The 16,052-nt window shown below is 36.6% G+C and overlaps 1 protein-coding gene and 1 long non-coding RNA gene across 9 annotated transcripts in view; one reads left to right on the plus strand and one right to left on the minus strand.

The window, feature by feature from the left end:
- The first annotated feature begins 270 nt into the window (after nucleotides 1-270).
- On the plus strand, nucleotides 271-13,874 carry LOC144581834 (uncharacterized). The gene is made up of 3 exons (XR_013533160.1): nucleotides 271-317; nucleotides 12,243-12,306; nucleotides 13,740-13,874. It is a non-coding gene; the product is annotated as an uncharacterized LOC144581834 (long non-coding RNA).
- The window catches only part of NAA35 (N-alpha-acetyltransferase 35, NatC auxiliary subunit), an 80,522-nt gene continuing 70,238 nt past the window's right edge, over nucleotides 5,769-16,052 (minus strand). For all 8 annotated transcript variants that reach the window (XM_078367288.1, XM_017972425.4, XM_054255163.2 and 5 more), the window contains 8 exons: nucleotides 15,037-15,135; nucleotides 14,271-14,449; nucleotides 11,350-11,486; nucleotides 10,463-10,530; nucleotides 9,638-9,778; nucleotides 9,216-9,338; nucleotides 7,084-7,164; nucleotides 5,769-6,168 (listed from right to left, as the gene is read on the minus strand). In XM_078367288.1, the coding sequence (XP_078223414.1) occupies nucleotides 6,109-6,168; nucleotides 7,084-7,164; nucleotides 9,216-9,338; nucleotides 9,638-9,778; nucleotides 10,463-10,530; nucleotides 11,350-11,486; nucleotides 14,271-14,449; nucleotides 15,037-15,135 (888 nt within the window). In that variant the 3' untranslated portion in view covers nucleotides 5,769-6,108. The remainder of the gene's footprint in view (nucleotides 6,169-7,083; nucleotides 7,165-9,215; nucleotides 9,339-9,637; nucleotides 9,779-10,462; nucleotides 10,531-11,349; nucleotides 11,487-14,270; nucleotides 14,450-15,036; nucleotides 15,136-16,052) is intronic.

Consider the following 16,052-nt stretch of genomic DNA (forward strand, 5'->3'; position numbering starts at 1 on the left):
AACAATGGAGAGGGCTGTGGGCTGTTTCAATAAAATAAAACAGTCACCTGTGCAACAGCATCAAGTAGATTTCAAACCTTGATCTTTTGGTTTCATCCAAAGTTAATAGCTATTCTTTAGTAGGTTTTTTTTTTTTTTAAACTTCACTTTCCACACTACACCGATAGATAGAATGCTTAATCAGTGTGAACTCTACTAATCTGCACCTTCCTCTGTACACTCAAATGGTGTGGGCAAGAATGATGGGGTTATTCATTTGATCTTTTTTCAGGCAAACAGAACTGTATCAGGAGATTACTGAAGCAACCTCAGATGTCGTGAGTAGTCACTGCACATACTTAATATGCTTTTTTGTGTTGTGAAAGTTGAGAAACCATTACCTGTTAAGTCGGTATGCTATATAATCAGATTAATAACCAGCATGTTTTGCTGTAAAGTGTAATAACTGATTATCCAGTCACAGAACCTGGAGTGGTAGGAGAGAATTGTGAATCCAGGGTCATTAGGGCCTAGGGATTGGCCTGCTTTCACTATGTATTTGGCCTAAAAGATTATAGTTTATGGGACACTGAACAACTTCTAACATTTGTCTTTGAAATGAATTTTTGAAAAACTGTAAGAAGCTTTCATTAATTGGATTATTAATTTTTTTCCCCACAAAGTTATTAGCTTAGACTTTAAAGTATTAGTGTCAGAAGGTTGGGGAAACAGCTTATTTTTACATGCTGGTTACATAAACATGCCTCTAAATATTTGTGTGTGTGCCACTTCTTGGTTCAGATAACAAACTTCCTTAAAGTGAACTGAACCACTGTCCCTTAAAAACTAGTTGATAAAATTCTGATAATGTATTATAGACTGAAGTAGACGTCTTCCCAGGCACTTAAAAACAACTAAACTAAAATGCTCCTGTCCTGTGGGTGCACCTGTGAAACATCTCTGGTAAAGTTAAACGTCTTAATGTTCTCATATTTATATACTTATATGTATTATATATACATTTCAGGTGATGCACCTTCTTTCTATAAACCAAGGCTCTAACCATTTGAAACAAATGCTTTTTTTTTTTTTTTCTTAAATCCTTTCTCCTTTATAATAAAATTAGGTGTTTTAAGCTAGAAAAGAAATCCTGAGTGGCATAGACCCATAGACTGTACCTTGCTTATATTGCTTTATACCCTACAATAACCCTAATACTGTGATATGCGGTCCTAGATAACAGATAACCCAATTATCCACATAACTGAAGTTTTGCCTTTTAGAACCTTCTTAGATTTAGATGAACAAATTCCTTTTAAAAAATAAATGCTAAATATGAAATTAACCCTACTTAGCCTTAAAAGGTAAGTCAGAGTCGGCTGGGCGTGGTGGCTTATGCCTATAATCCCAGCACTTTGGGAGGCTGAGGCATGCGGATCATGAGGTCAGGAGATCAGGACCATCCGGGCCAATATGGTGAAACCCAGTCTCTACAAAAAAATTAGCTGGGCATGGCAGCACATGCCTGTAGTTCCAGCTACTTGGGAGGCTGAGGCAGGAGAATTGCTTGAACCCAGGAGGCGGAGATTGCAGTGAGCCAAGACTGCAACACTGCACTACAGCCTGAGCGACAGTGCGAGACTCCGTCTCAAAAAAAAGAAAAAAAAAGGTCGGTCTTCGTGAAAAAGTTCCTGATGTATGCTTAATGTTTCCTTCTTTGAGATGGAGTCTCAGTCGCCAGGCTAGACAGCAGTGGTGTGATCTCGGCTCACTGCAACCTCTGCCTCCCTGGTTCAAGCAATTCTCCTGCCTCAGTCTCCTGAGTGTGGGACTACAGGTGTGTGTCACCATGCCCCGCTTATTTTGGTATTTTTAGTAGAGACGGGGTTTCACCATGTTGGCCAGGATGGTCTTGATCTCTTAACCTTGTGATCTGCCTGCCTCGGCCTCCCAAAGTGCTGGGATTACAGGCATCAGCCACTGCGCCAGGCCTCTTTTTTGTTTTTAATTAGCCTCTTTTGAAGCTATAGGGAAGTATGACAACAATGGCACCTCCACGGTGATGTATCATGTCCACCTTTAACCAGAATGAAAACATTTGCCCTAAGTATTTTAACTTACTCTCCAAAAAAAGCTGTATTAGCATTTTTTGATATTAGCTGAATATCATTTAAGAGAGTAGTTCTGTGAACTCAACCAATAGTCTACAACTGCCTATAGTTTCCTGTAAAGAACAATCTTGTCTAACAGTTTCTTTGCACTCGTTTTTTGAGAAGAGCTCATTCAAAGTTAATTCTAGAAGTCAACAGGTGACATGTCTTTGATCAAAGCACCACACTTTCCATTAAGCTCGGCTTAATGCCTGAAATTTAAGCAGAAGTAAGAGGTAATCTATCTTCATCTTTGCAGAAGATTTAGAGAATCAGAGAGCTATTCCATAATAACTTCATGTGAGTCTCCAAAATTTGATACTAAAGGCTTGAGGGTATTAGGGAGGCAATGTGGCTGCAGCCCAAGGGGCCGAACAGAGGGGGCAGAAACAAAGTAGGAGAGGCCAAACTGGCATTCAGGGTAAAGACTAGGTCATCAAAGAACAGTGGATTTTAAGTAGAGTTGTCAAGTGACCATGCTTGCACGTTACGATCTTTTAAGATCATACGAGCCTCTCTAAGAATAGAGTGGGGAAGTCAAGTCTTCAAGCCCACTTGAGTCACTGTCTCTTTTTCCTCACCCCATGGTCTATACTTTAACTGACTTTCCAACTTCTGCCCCACCCCTTCCAGAAAGAGCTCTCGCCAGTCACCAGCAATCTTTACTTGCCAAATTCAGTGGGCTCTTTTCAGTACTCCTCTTAATGGCCTGTTAGTTGCATGAGGCCCTGCATTCTGCTTATTTCCCTGGTAAGTCTCCTTTGCAGGCTTTTTCCAGTGCCCAGAGCATAGCCACAGAGGAATTAGGGAAACAGCCACCTCTCCTAAACTTTTCCAAACAGGGTGCGCTTTGACTACTTAAGGCAATATATTGTCTTAGTGTCTTGTGCAAACAAAACAGTGAAACAGGCAGAGACACTTATCAAACAATGGCCTGGTATGATTTTGCGGTACTCTTCCCTGCAGCCTGTGCCTCCCCATTCTCTGGCCCTCCCAAGTCTGTTCCTTGGTACTCATCACAGACCCTTACTCTAGGAGCTTCCTGAGCAACGGCAACCCCCAAAAATTACAGTGACTGTAGTTACTCAGTCCTCAGTTCATCTCCACCCGGGATGGCACCTCCTAGTTTGAGACCAAACTACCTGCCATCTTCACAAGGATGTCCCAAAGATATCTCAATGTACAAAGCAATCTATCCGAAACCTGGTCTCCTACCTTGCCTAGATGGGCAAGTGGCACCCCCACCATCTAGTTGCCAAAGTCAAAAAATTTTCTGAAAACTCATCCTTGATCCCGCAGAAATTCTCTCATTTACCATCCATTAGCTGTACCTCTGAAAACTTGATTCCATCCACTTTCTTCCACCTGCTCTGCCACTATCTTTTGTTAAGACCAACACTCTCTCTCACATGACTGGTTCTCTGCCTCCCTTTTGAACCATTCTCAAACAAGCAGATCTGATTTGATGCCCATCATTTCCCTGCAACAAAAGCCTTTAGTGGTATCTACCAGCATCAGAATAAAGTCCAAAATCTTTAAGCTGGCCTCCCAGGTTTTTGGGCATCAGCTTCTCCTTGTCTCTCAGGTTCATCTCTTCCATCCTTTTCCTGCTCTATACTTCAGCCAGGCTGCCACCCTCTCCCCTGCAAGCCTATGCACATTCTGTCTAGGACCCTTTACTAACTATGTCTCTTGAATAAATGAGATGGGGATTTGTCCCATGAAGTTTCATGTGAGCAGTTCTCCTACTCAGCATACTGCATATTCTTCACTGCATTTTCAATACCTGTTTGCTTTTCTGTATTTGTCGTAAGATTATAAAAGCTCTATGATAGGAGACTGTCTTATTTCTATTGTTTTTCAGTAAATACTGTGAATGGTAGATTACTTTAAAAATTATAAAATGCCAACTATTTCTAATTAGAAATGTGCTGTTTAAAAACAAACAAAAACTAGCCAGGCAGGCATGTGCCTACAATCCCAGCTACTCTGGGGGCTGAGGCAGGAGGACTGCTTCAGCCCACAGGTTTGGGTCTAGTTTGGGCAACATAGTGAAACTCCATCTCTAAACAAACTAAAAAGCAAAAATTAAAGTTATTTAAAGGAAAACACATGATTCTGTCAGTAACAGACACTAATAAATCTTTTAGTTGATAGATTAGAAGGAAAACTTTTACTTAGGAAGACTTACTTCAAAATAACCTAGCTGCTTCTCTTATCGCAGCAGACCCAATTAGACATAGTGGTTAAAAAGTGCCCCCTCTTAATTGAAAGTGATCCCATCATCTAGCAGGGCCCTTGTTGCATTAATCTATATTCCTTTTTTTTTTCCCTTTTAAGGAGGACATATATTTTATGTGTTGTATCTTTATCTTGGCCACTGGAAAGGCAAGAATAATTTCTCAGCTTTCTAACTTGCTTCAGGCTCTCTTCTTGGTTGTTTCCATGTCCATTCTCATTCTGTTTTCCTCTTTGCTTTTTCTTTTGATTCTTTTGTTTCTTGTCTTGCCTATTTCCTACCCATTCCTTTGCCTTTTTTTATTTAAAGCATTCAGTAATTACCAGCCAGAAACAGTGTTTTCATTCTCAACCAAGTAACTGAATCAGCAACAGATATACCCTTTCTCTCTCCATAATTCAAGTTTCTATTGTACAGGCTACTTAAAAAAAAATTTTTTTTTTAAGACTTCTGGGTTCTACAATTTCAGGATGCCTAATGGCTGTTCCTGAATAACACAAGTATTACCACTCTTGGAAAGGAGAGCCAGGCTACCTCATTAGCTGCTAAGCGGGGCGACAGGCACATTCTTAGCAAGATCAGTCAGGTTAGCTGCTTTAAAGTATTTCCAGAAAAGTTTCACTATTGTGTTTTTACGAAAGGTATCAAATCAGAGTTAAGATATTTGAAGCTGAAAACGCTTTTAACCATAGACCAAATATAAAACCATCACTAGTCTTAGGCCAAGCCACTAAAGCCAATTTAAGCCACAGAGTAGCTCATTTTGAAAGAGTATTGCCTGCTACAGAGGACAAAAAGGCAGGCTCAAGAGGCCTGGACAGTTGCCATCACAAACATGAAAGCGAGACAGAATGAACAGGAAAGGAAGGGGAGGGCTTCGGGCACCAGGCACTTGAAAGCACAGGGGAATGTAGTCAGTTTTTCAAAGCCAGAGGATACTGAACAGACCCCCCTCCATGAAAATGTTTCATGGGTTAAACAATATGAAGTAAACAAAAAGGAGTACACCACATTTAAACCTAGACCTAAATTTTAATCTATATAAATTTCTATCTGCCTCCTTTTTGAATAATGTCACCAACAAACATAATGTATAATCTTTTAAAAGTGCCAAAAGTAACAGGTAAAGGATTTTTTTACACATCTGTATTCTTACAGATATATAATTTGTGATGTCATGACATATAAAATCACAATTCTCATGTAATTTAGCTTCTGTTTATATCTTAGAGGCCCTCCCAAAAATCCCTTCTAAAGGTATTTTACCAAAATCTCATACAAGTGTTTAATCCCTTGATTTGAAAATTCCTTTTGGATAATGTTTTTGGAAACAGCATACACCTTCTTTAGTTCTTAGTATGGACAAAGAGCTAATAATGTTTTTCATCTCCAGCAGTGCATTTTTTTTTTGGTCAAGAAATTTATTAACCTTTACAAACACTATTTTCACTCAATCATTCATAAAAAATGATTTGTGATTAAATCTGTAATAAAACCATATAACGTTCATCAATGCATTCAATAAAACTAGTTTCTTCCATGGAACATAATAAACCACTTTAAAACAGCAGTTTTCATTCACATCATATAAGGCTGTCAAACTAAAAGTATTCCTTATAATGAGTTGTTATCTAAGAAATCCATCTCACTTCCCATGATGTGGAGCCTGGTACATGTGCCCTCTAAGAGTGGGGTCTGAAAGTAGACTCTGCCCTTTTATGGCCACCTTCCCAGTCTCTCTCAAACAAGTTTCACAACAGGAAAATATTTATGAGCAGAGAAATCAAATTCAGGAGGAACCTGTTAAAGAAAGCCAGAAAGTCAACGAATGTATCTACAAATATTCATATGGTACACAAAACAGACTATTTTTGAGTTTCTTGTGTTTTTTAGAAACAAAGCAGCACAAAATAGATTTTTTCAAAAAATTAGGTTAATAAAAAAGGTAGGAACTAATCTGGAAGAAAAACTGTTTTGGGGTTTTATGAAGGATGACTAGCTGTTTTCTATCTTCAGAGAACAGTTAACAAAGATAAATAGTCAAATTATAGGAAAGACATTCAGTTAGATCAGGGGTCCGCATACTTTTTAGTTCCAGGGTAACTGATAGAACTAAGCAATGAAATAAGAGTCAGTAGGAAACCAGGGCAGGAGAGGAGGAAGGCAGATCATGGGAAACAATGGAATACAAGGTGCGCAATACACACAGGCAAATGCCCCCACGGTGCCTCAGTGGCTGGCTTCTCCACAGCGCAGAACCTCTACTCTAAAATGCTGATGTGGCATGGATGATATAATATTACCAAGAAAAGCTTATAGACTCTTCTTCTTCTGAGCCATTACAAAGAAATCTTTCATTATTAAAGCATTCACTTTCCCAAAGGTAGATGCCTTTTAAATACCTCATACTTCTCCCATAAAATTTTCTTTACATTTTCTTTTTTACCCCAAGTTATTTGGTAGTTTATACAGCAAGGAGATGGAAAACACATGGGCAGATTTTAGAAATTTTAACTCAACAAAATATACATCTTATACATCTCAAGGCAAAATGGCAAGCTCTAGTAAGTTAATTTTTTGTGTTGAACTAAAATTGTTAGAATGATCTTTGTTCAGTGGTTTAATTTTTTCTGTAATATTTATACATCTTATTGGAAAAAATTATGAAACTTCACAATAATTTAAGACCATTTCTTTTTTCCACAATGTACTCACTTTAGATTCCTTTTTGTGTCCTCCTGCCAATAACTTCATAACCACAAAGTTGGGTTTGGCAACCTTTAAAATTCTATTAACCTGAAACACAAACATAAAACTATTGAAACATAAACTTCATAGTCAAAATTTCTTTCCTTTTCTGTTGAGACAGAGTCCTGCTGTCACCCAGGATGGAGTATAGTGGTATGCATATGGCTCACTGAAGCCTCAACCTCCTGGCTAAAGCAGTCCTCCCACTTTGGCCTCCCAAGTGGCTAGGACTAGATTTGTGCACCAGCACACCCAGCTCATTTTAAAATTTTTGTAGAGACAGGATCTCCCTATGTTGCCCAGGCTGATCTTGAAATCCTGGGTTCAAGCAGTCCTCCCTCCCTCCCACCTTGGCCTCCCAAAGTGCTGGTATTATAGGCAGGAGCCACTGTGGGCAGCCAACATTTCTTAATTATAGACAATAATAGGAACTTTGTAAATAGAAGTGTTGATGTTTTATTAAATAAAGACAATTTAAAATTATAATATTTCTTTTAATATAGAACTCCATTTCAATTAACTCTGAATTAAAAGGGATACCTTATCTTGCATTCCTGAATAACAACAACAACAACAAAAAATTAGGCTGCAAAGTCCTGAAACGGCAGCACAGTATTTGGAGCACAGACTCATCTTGGAATAAATGAATGAAGTTTCACTAAATGAAATATGCCATGTATCATAGGTATCTCCTCAAATTTTTACACCCCCCTTTATATTTTCTTAGATGGTATACACGATTTTTAAAAAAGTATCTTCCCTATCCCCTCTTGCAAGGCACGCTGTGCTTCCCTCCAATACCAATTCTGATATATCATTCTAAAGATATTTTCTATTCATATATATACATATAGGCTTCCTTGCCCCCTTTGACTGAAACTGCACCATACTATGCAAATTATTTAAATTGCACCTTTCTTTTTAGGCTTCTTAAATCATAAAGAGCACTCCATCACAGAAAGATCTTCCTTGTCCTTTTCAAGGCTGCATAGTATTGCATCATATGAATATATCATAATTTATTAGTCCCCTATTGATAGATACTACTGTTTCTTCCAATTTTTTGCTATTAGAAATCCTGCTGCAATAAATATTCTTATATTCATCACTTTCACTTCCTATATGTGTTCATGTATCTATATAAGATAAATCCCAAAAAGCACAATTGCTGGATCTAAGCATTTATGATTTTTTGATAAATACCGCTAAGCTACCCATCTATGGAAGTTGTCTCAAGATACACTTCCCAAAACAGTATGTACATGTTACAGGTAACTTTTAGAAAATAAATGTATTTCAATAAAGTTAGGGATATGGTAAATTATTAAAATACCAAAAGCCTGAAAAAATTTTTCTCCAAGTTTATTTTGATATCTCAGTCTTCAAAAGCAATAACCTTTCTTTTAAATGGTCAAGTGAAATAAGGTTGTTCCTGTAACAACTGGCCAGATCATTTTTAATATTTATGTAAGACACATTTTTTTTGAGAAAGAGTTTCACTCTAGTCACCTAGGCTGGAGGGCAACGGTGCAATCTCAGCTCACTGCCACCTCCCGGGTTTGAGAAATTCTCCTGCCTCAGCCTCCTCAGTAGCTAGGATTACAGGCATGCACCACCATGCCTGGCTAATTTGTATTTTTAGTAGAGACAGAGTTTAACCATGTTGGCCAGGCTGGTGTCAAAGTCCTGACCTCAGATGACTCCTGCCTCGGCCTCCCAAAGTGCTGAGATTACAGGTATGAGTCACTGCGCTCAGCCCCTTTGACTACTGATTAAAACAGAAATGTTTCAATGCTAACATTTTGAGCTATGAATCAGATCAGTCTGGATCTTATGTTTATCCTTCTTACTTTATGGTTGTGAGTCTTAATTTGTCTTTGCATTGACTTCTGAATTTACACAAAGTAGGTATTTACATCACCTCATTCTTGTCTGAAAAGGTTAGTTTGACAAAACTATCTGAAATCCTTCGCAGAAACATGACAAGCTCCATTCACTAATACTATAAAGTTCACTTTCATAATTAACTTTCATCCAGCTGTCAGAGATGTATTTCCTGCTACACTTTTCCCCTAGAGTTACTGTGAATCCAGTCTCACCTCATGGTCCGGGTTAGGAATATTTTCCAATATCATTTTTGCCTGCTGAAAGTGTTTACTAGCTGCCACATACAGTTCAGGAGACTGAGGAGGAGGGCTATATTTATTGAGGTCAGACATTTCCTAAAAAGAAGGAGAAATATAATTCAAAACACATTTAATATGAACAACTCTAAAATCCCATTTCTAATTATTAAAGAATTCTACATTTTCTATTCACCATGTACAGACACTGGGGCAAACATTCAGCATATCTCCCTAGTTTTAACTAGGTAATATATAATTCTCAACCCTCATATACTACCTCATATTACTCTTATAATTTAAATAATTACTAATGTAACAAGATAGGTACACAACAGCATCTCTCTAAGAAGGTCTAAGGCTAAAAATTTCATGACAATTTCACTAAGCAGGTTCACCTTGAACTGTAAGTAGTGCACTGGCGGTGGGGTCATCACACTGTTGAATGGAGCAAACCTGTGCTCATACCGAACTTGTTCACTATCAAGCTCAAACTTCGGTTTACGTACTTTGCCATCCATGTCAAATGCTACCATGGTCTAAAGGAAAAAGAACAAGAAAAAACATGACATCAATATGAAAAAGTGAACACTCTCATCAATACAGAATAGAAAACAAACAGCTATTTAAAACCTTCAAGTAAATGCTTCTGAAGAAATTAGGACATAAAATTTTCATAGTCACAGGTCCTATTTTCAAACAGAAGTCCATGTTCTGCTTTATGCATTTTAATGTAAGTTGCCTCAAATAATTTCTTGGACTGCCAAGTACAACTTAATAGTTAGTATCCATTACCTCTTGAAAAGGCCTGCTTTTGCTTAAGCCATTCGTTGTGAAGCTCACCCTCTTCCTCATACACTCCCCTAAAAAACCTAAACTCCATCTTTTCCAGGAAGCCTTGCCTGATCATCAATTAGAAGTACTCTCTTCCTTTTCATACTACCTTTCACAGATACATCAACAGGCCTGTCACTTGAAGCAAGGACCATATAGAATTGGTATCTCCTGCAATGTACCCAGTACAAAGTATCTCACACACAGCAAGGGCTCAAATAGTTGTTGAATAAATTAATGATAACAAAGGTAATCTTCAAGCAGACAGGAAGTAAAGCAAAGGTGAAATTAGAATCTGGAAAGAATCACAGAAGAGAGTTCATTTTAAATAAACCATATAATAGGAATACAGCTAAAAGGCAAAAAGAACTTCACTTTCAACAACTTACTTTAAACATTCCAGCACACATGTTCTGATATGCTTGACTCATTGTGATCTCTCGGCTCAATGGGCGAACTGTAATTAGAAAGAAAACTTCCATAATCTTTTCCTCCTCCCTCTTGCATTATTGCAAAGAGAATCTAATTTTTAAAAATCTTCCAGCTTGTATTCTCAATTAAACTTCAGTTTGTTCATACAGGCTAAATTTTACTTATGGTCAAAACCTACAAATAAAAAAATATAGTAATCATGCCCCAAATAGCTAACACTATAAAATTCTAGCATGAAGTAATTATAACTTTTCTGAATTCACCCCCACAGAGACTTAACCTCTTATATGGAAACCCAGGACTACAGTGATTTAATGACCCACCCAAACTGCTTTAAGTCCTAAGGAAAAAATATAAAGTCCTATTTTATAATAATTGTAGTAATATCCGTAGCCTTCCTTAAGTGATCAATAGGGCAGTCCCTTTGAAACAGTTCTCTTTTCTCATGGTTCTTGGATGATGCCTCAGGGTGTTCTGTGACCACCTTTCAGTGCCCACTCCCACAGCACAGCTCCAGAACTACTTCCCTCCTGAGCTATCAGGCTCTGTCAAAAGGTCAATGGGCTCCTGCTGTCTTGTTCCCTGTATCTTACTTGCACACTCCACATGGCTACTTCTTGATCAATGATCCTCTGATAATACAAAGAATAGCAAAGAAATGAAAGCAAGGAAAGGAACCAAAAAGCTTATATCATTAATACTGGGACTCAGTCTCCACCTTACAGTTTCTGAAGAGGAACAAGAACTAAAATATAATGACTAACTCAGGAAGTAGCTCTCCATCTATTTATTTATAAAAATTAAAGTGCACTCTATTCTTAAATTTAAAAATAATCCACAGCACCTTTCTTTTTTTTCTTTGTTTTTTTACTACTACGGCCTTTCTGCTGCTCTTCCATTATCCTCTCCTCTGCCATTTGAGAGCCATCGGCACGACTCAGTGTTGACATCAACCATGCATAAAGGAATTCAGAGAGATACCTTACAGGATACAAAATGTTAGTTAATGGTAGATGTCTAAATGAGACAGCTTCATCGACATGTATATTAACAATAATAGATATTTCAAATAATGCTTTAGGTCTTTAAAAACAGATCATTCGATTAGATAGATTAGATCTTACAAGAAATAAACATAAGGATTAATTTTCCCTTTGTACATTTTACAACTTTCCAGAAGATTTCTTGATAATTATACATGTACATAAGCAAATCAAATAAACGCCCATTAAGTTTTTATTACATCAGAGCACATTCAGTTTGGTCTATAAATGTTTTAATCACAAAGCAAGCAAATAAAGTCAAAGATAAACAATTATTGGCATTATATAAAATCATTCTTAAAAATTAAGAACACTCACATTTACGATTTACTTGAGTTTATTTAATAAATAAAATATAAAACAGAACATTCCACCAGACACTAATTTTTCAGAACTTTAATTAACACTGCTAAGGCAGAAAAGTATTCAAATCTAGGAGATACACACACACACACACACACACACACACACACTTTATAACAATAACAAATAAGAAAGCCTATAATTTCACATGGAGAGCAAATAATTCCTGGCCCTGAATTTAACATTTATTATAGTACCCTTTTATAGCATGTAACTGAATTCTGTTTCCCTGCCACCCTACAAAATTTGAGAGTACCTAACAACCCATATATCATAATTCAAGTGAAGGATTTCTACAGAGAACTGATGGTGCTGTCTACCTTCTGTTTAGCTAACCTAAGGAAACATGAGTGAAAGGGACAACTAAGATGCAGGCTTTCCCTCTCAAATATCAGGTACCTCAATGATCTTTTAAGTGCTTTATAAAAATTAATATACATTTATGTCTAAGGAGAGAGTGCTGATATACCAAGGTTCTCAAATTGTCATCTCTGGGCCAGCAGCAGTTCACCTGAGAACCAGTTAGAAATGCAAATTATTTGGTCTCACCCTAGACCTAACAGCTCAGAAATTCTAGGAACTTAGTCCAGAAATTTGTGTATTAATGCATTTTCCAAGAGAACATGATGCATGTTAAAATTTAAGAATCACTGTTTTTGTTTTGGCCGGGCGCGGTGGCTCAAGCCTGTAATCCCAGCTACTTAGGAGGCTGAGGCAGGAGAATTGCCTGAACCCAGGAGGTGGAGGTTGCGGTGAGCCGAGATCACGCCATTGTACTCCAGCCTGGGTAATAAGAGCGAAACTCCGTCTCCAAAAAAAAAAGAATCACTGATTTGCTGATGATTTAAAAAAAAAGTCCACATGCTTCAGGGATCCTATGAATGAAAAACAACTAAAGATATCTTGGGGAAATGCAGGAGCCCAGTCTGTAATTTTGAAATTAATAGCAGTTCAAAATAAGTATGAAAAGACCACAAGGGTTATTTATGGGTAAGTTCCGTTAACAAGAAAAGAAATGAATCTGCTTATGTATGTAGACAAATGTGTAATGGAGTATTTATCTGAATTATCATTCTTTTGCTGAATTAAGATCCCAATAATCTATGTACAAAAGCATATAAAAATTATATTTTGATCTGAGAAATCAAGAACAAAAGGTTCCATTAGCTGCTTCAAAGCACAAAAGAAAAAACCTGGGCATGTTCCCCTATAAAAAGGAACAAAAGTAGACAGGTGCAGTGGTGCACATCTGTAGTCTCATCTACTTGAGGGGCTGAGGTGGGAAGACTGACAACCTAGGCATTCAAAACCAACCTGGGCAATATGGCAAGACCCCATCTCAAAAATACAGAAATGAAAACAAAACCAGAATTGTCTACTATGGATTAATAACAATATGTAGTATCCAAAGTAGCTATATAAATACCTGTTATTAAGGATTACTTAATATTATCTATATAAATGTTGAAGAATATATAGAAAGGAAAATTATTCTCATATTACTAAGTTGATGCTCAAATTCAGTTTTCATAGCCAAACATTATCTGTTAAGAGCCCTCACTTCTCATAACAAAATCTATGTCAACAGCATGGAAGAGAATTACTTCCCCTCCCATAGCAGTGACTTCAGAAAATACAGAATATCTTAATGACTAAGTTCTATAAATTTAAATGTTTAAAAGGTGAACTCTATTAAAGCCTAATATGCTAAATCTGAGTGTTTGTGATGAGTAACATAGGTCATCAGTTTAAAATAATGTGCCAGACAGAAAAAGATTCAAAATAACTGAATTCATTAATGCTCAATCTTATTTTCTTTCTATGACAGCTTTTACATGCCTAAAATATGCTCAAACATCCTGTTACTAGGTTTATTTTGTCCTCAAGTGAAAGGGAAGAACTGAACTATTCTGCTGAAGATTATCAACTCCAAAGCTCCTGAAGTGACTCCTCAGCACCACAGTATGAAACAATTATGCTCCCAGTCATCATGTTAGTCCTGATTTCTTCCGAGAGACAGACATAATTCCAATTTGATGTTTAACTCTGTCAGGTACATCCACAGCTAGCACCGCAAAATGTTAATTTTTCGCCATAGGAGCAAATAAGTGATCTTTAATTAATCCCTTTACTTTGGAGCCATTTTTGTAATTTTTACATAAATATTTGGAAAAATATGCTCATTATAGCACTTAAAGATATTCAAGATGATACAGCTCTAATTTTCAAATTTTTCCAATTGTCCCACAACTAAAGTTAAAATATACTAAATAAAAAAGTATCCTAAAATTAACTCTAAATTTTCTCAGAACTTATCCATTTTAACCGCCACCAGTTTTAACTCAAATTGTGCTCTTACCAATATATGTAATAGTACTCGTGCATACTGTAGAGTTCCAATTCAAAGCCGCTTAGAAGATACTGTATCATAATGCGAAGGTTATGGTAAAGGACCCAGGTACCTAAACAGGCCAAATGTTGCCTTTGGGGTTCCTGTTTCAACAGCATGGTGTGAAGCGCTGCATCAACCTTCTCTGCCTATTAAAATACAATGTCATAAACTGTGTTCACTTTGTTTTCTTAAGGTAATGAGAGAACTTTAAAAAACATACAGCTAAAAAGAATACGAGCAGAAAATTTAAATCTGACCCCCCAAAGAAACATTTTCAAATGCATTTTTAGTTAGGTTTACATTCAAAGTTCTCATTTCACAATGATTAACATTTACCTCAACATGCCTTAAACTAAAACTACAACAAATTTACAGGGCAAAAATGCAAATAATACACTTCAGGTCCTTACTCATCAATATTCCTGCTGCACACACATTAATTTTAAAATTAATATATTAATATTTTTCTTGATGTAAGCTTGTTATGAAACTTTTACACATATTTCATAATTTATTCCGATTATCGAAGAAATATTTAAGATGTCTATCAGTTTGGATTACTGTTCTGTTTCATTTTGTAAATTTTGGTGTAAGAAACTTATATTTTAAGTGAAAAGTGCATCATGTTGAAAAATTAAATAGTCAAAATATTGTTCTGAAGAATTGTTCTTAGAAATCTGTACAAAGTGTGTGAATTAGTTAATTTCAGAAGAGAGGGGAACTTGGCTCTTACCTCATCCTGCAAGGTAGCGAATTCCTCAAGAATATGACCAAGCTTATCTCTCTGTCGAGCCCTGTTATGTCCATGGATCTGAATAAGACTACAGAATGGCTGCAATATACATATAATTTGTCAACCATAAATACGAAATTTCCTGGTACTAAAGAAACATAAAATTCCAAGTTCACAATCTGGTTTAAGGGGGAAAAAATGCTGTGTATGTAAGAATTATGTCTATGTATATTTTTAATTTTACACAGGTGTTTAAGAAACTCAACACCAAAAAATCAAAATAAAAAAAAACCACCAGAATTTATCAATAACTGGAAAAAAATATAGCTTCATGTGAAATTTGTTTTCATATGGCAAAAACACCTTCCTCCAACCTCTAGATATCTTCTTGCAATTTCACAAGGACAATTTCTTTCCTGCTTATTTTGAGTCAAAAGCCAATGTTCAAGGCTGACATTCCTATGCTGCTATAAATGTACCAGAATGCCTAATAATTATATAGCTTAAGAAGAGCTAATAGCCATAAACCCTCACTAAGGTTCTTTATTCCTGCTTTCTCCATACAGTATTCTCATCTAAAATACTATGTAACATTCCACTAACCAGGCAAGAGACATGGATTAGTAAGATGCTTTAAGTGTGAATTAGAAGATTCTCAAAGTATAATATTGTTTTATATTTACATACTTAAGAGAGATACTATCTCATTTGACCATTAACTACCCTGTAAGAGGTCAGAGAAGATATAAGAATTTTACTCTCTAAAGAGTGGGAAAAAAGAGATATGCCTGATAAAATATTAACAACAATGAAATGAAGTCTGATCTTCTATTGTTTCTTTCTGTTTCCCATACCATGCTGCCTTTCTATATATATATTTAGTAACTGGAATTAGGCCCAAAAAGAACTGCCTGTTGGAGTTCTCTAAAATAAATGTTCCATCTAATTAAATAAAAATGAGGCTGGGTGTGGTGGCTCATGCCTGTAATCCCAGTGCTTTGGGAAGCCAAGGCAGA

The sequence above is a fragment of the Callithrix jacchus genome, chromosome 1 (assembly GCF_049354715.1).
Source record: "Callithrix jacchus isolate 240 chromosome 1, calJac240_pri, whole genome shotgun sequence".
Lineage (NCBI taxonomy): Eukaryota > Metazoa > Chordata > Mammalia > Primates > Cebidae > Callithrix > Callithrix jacchus.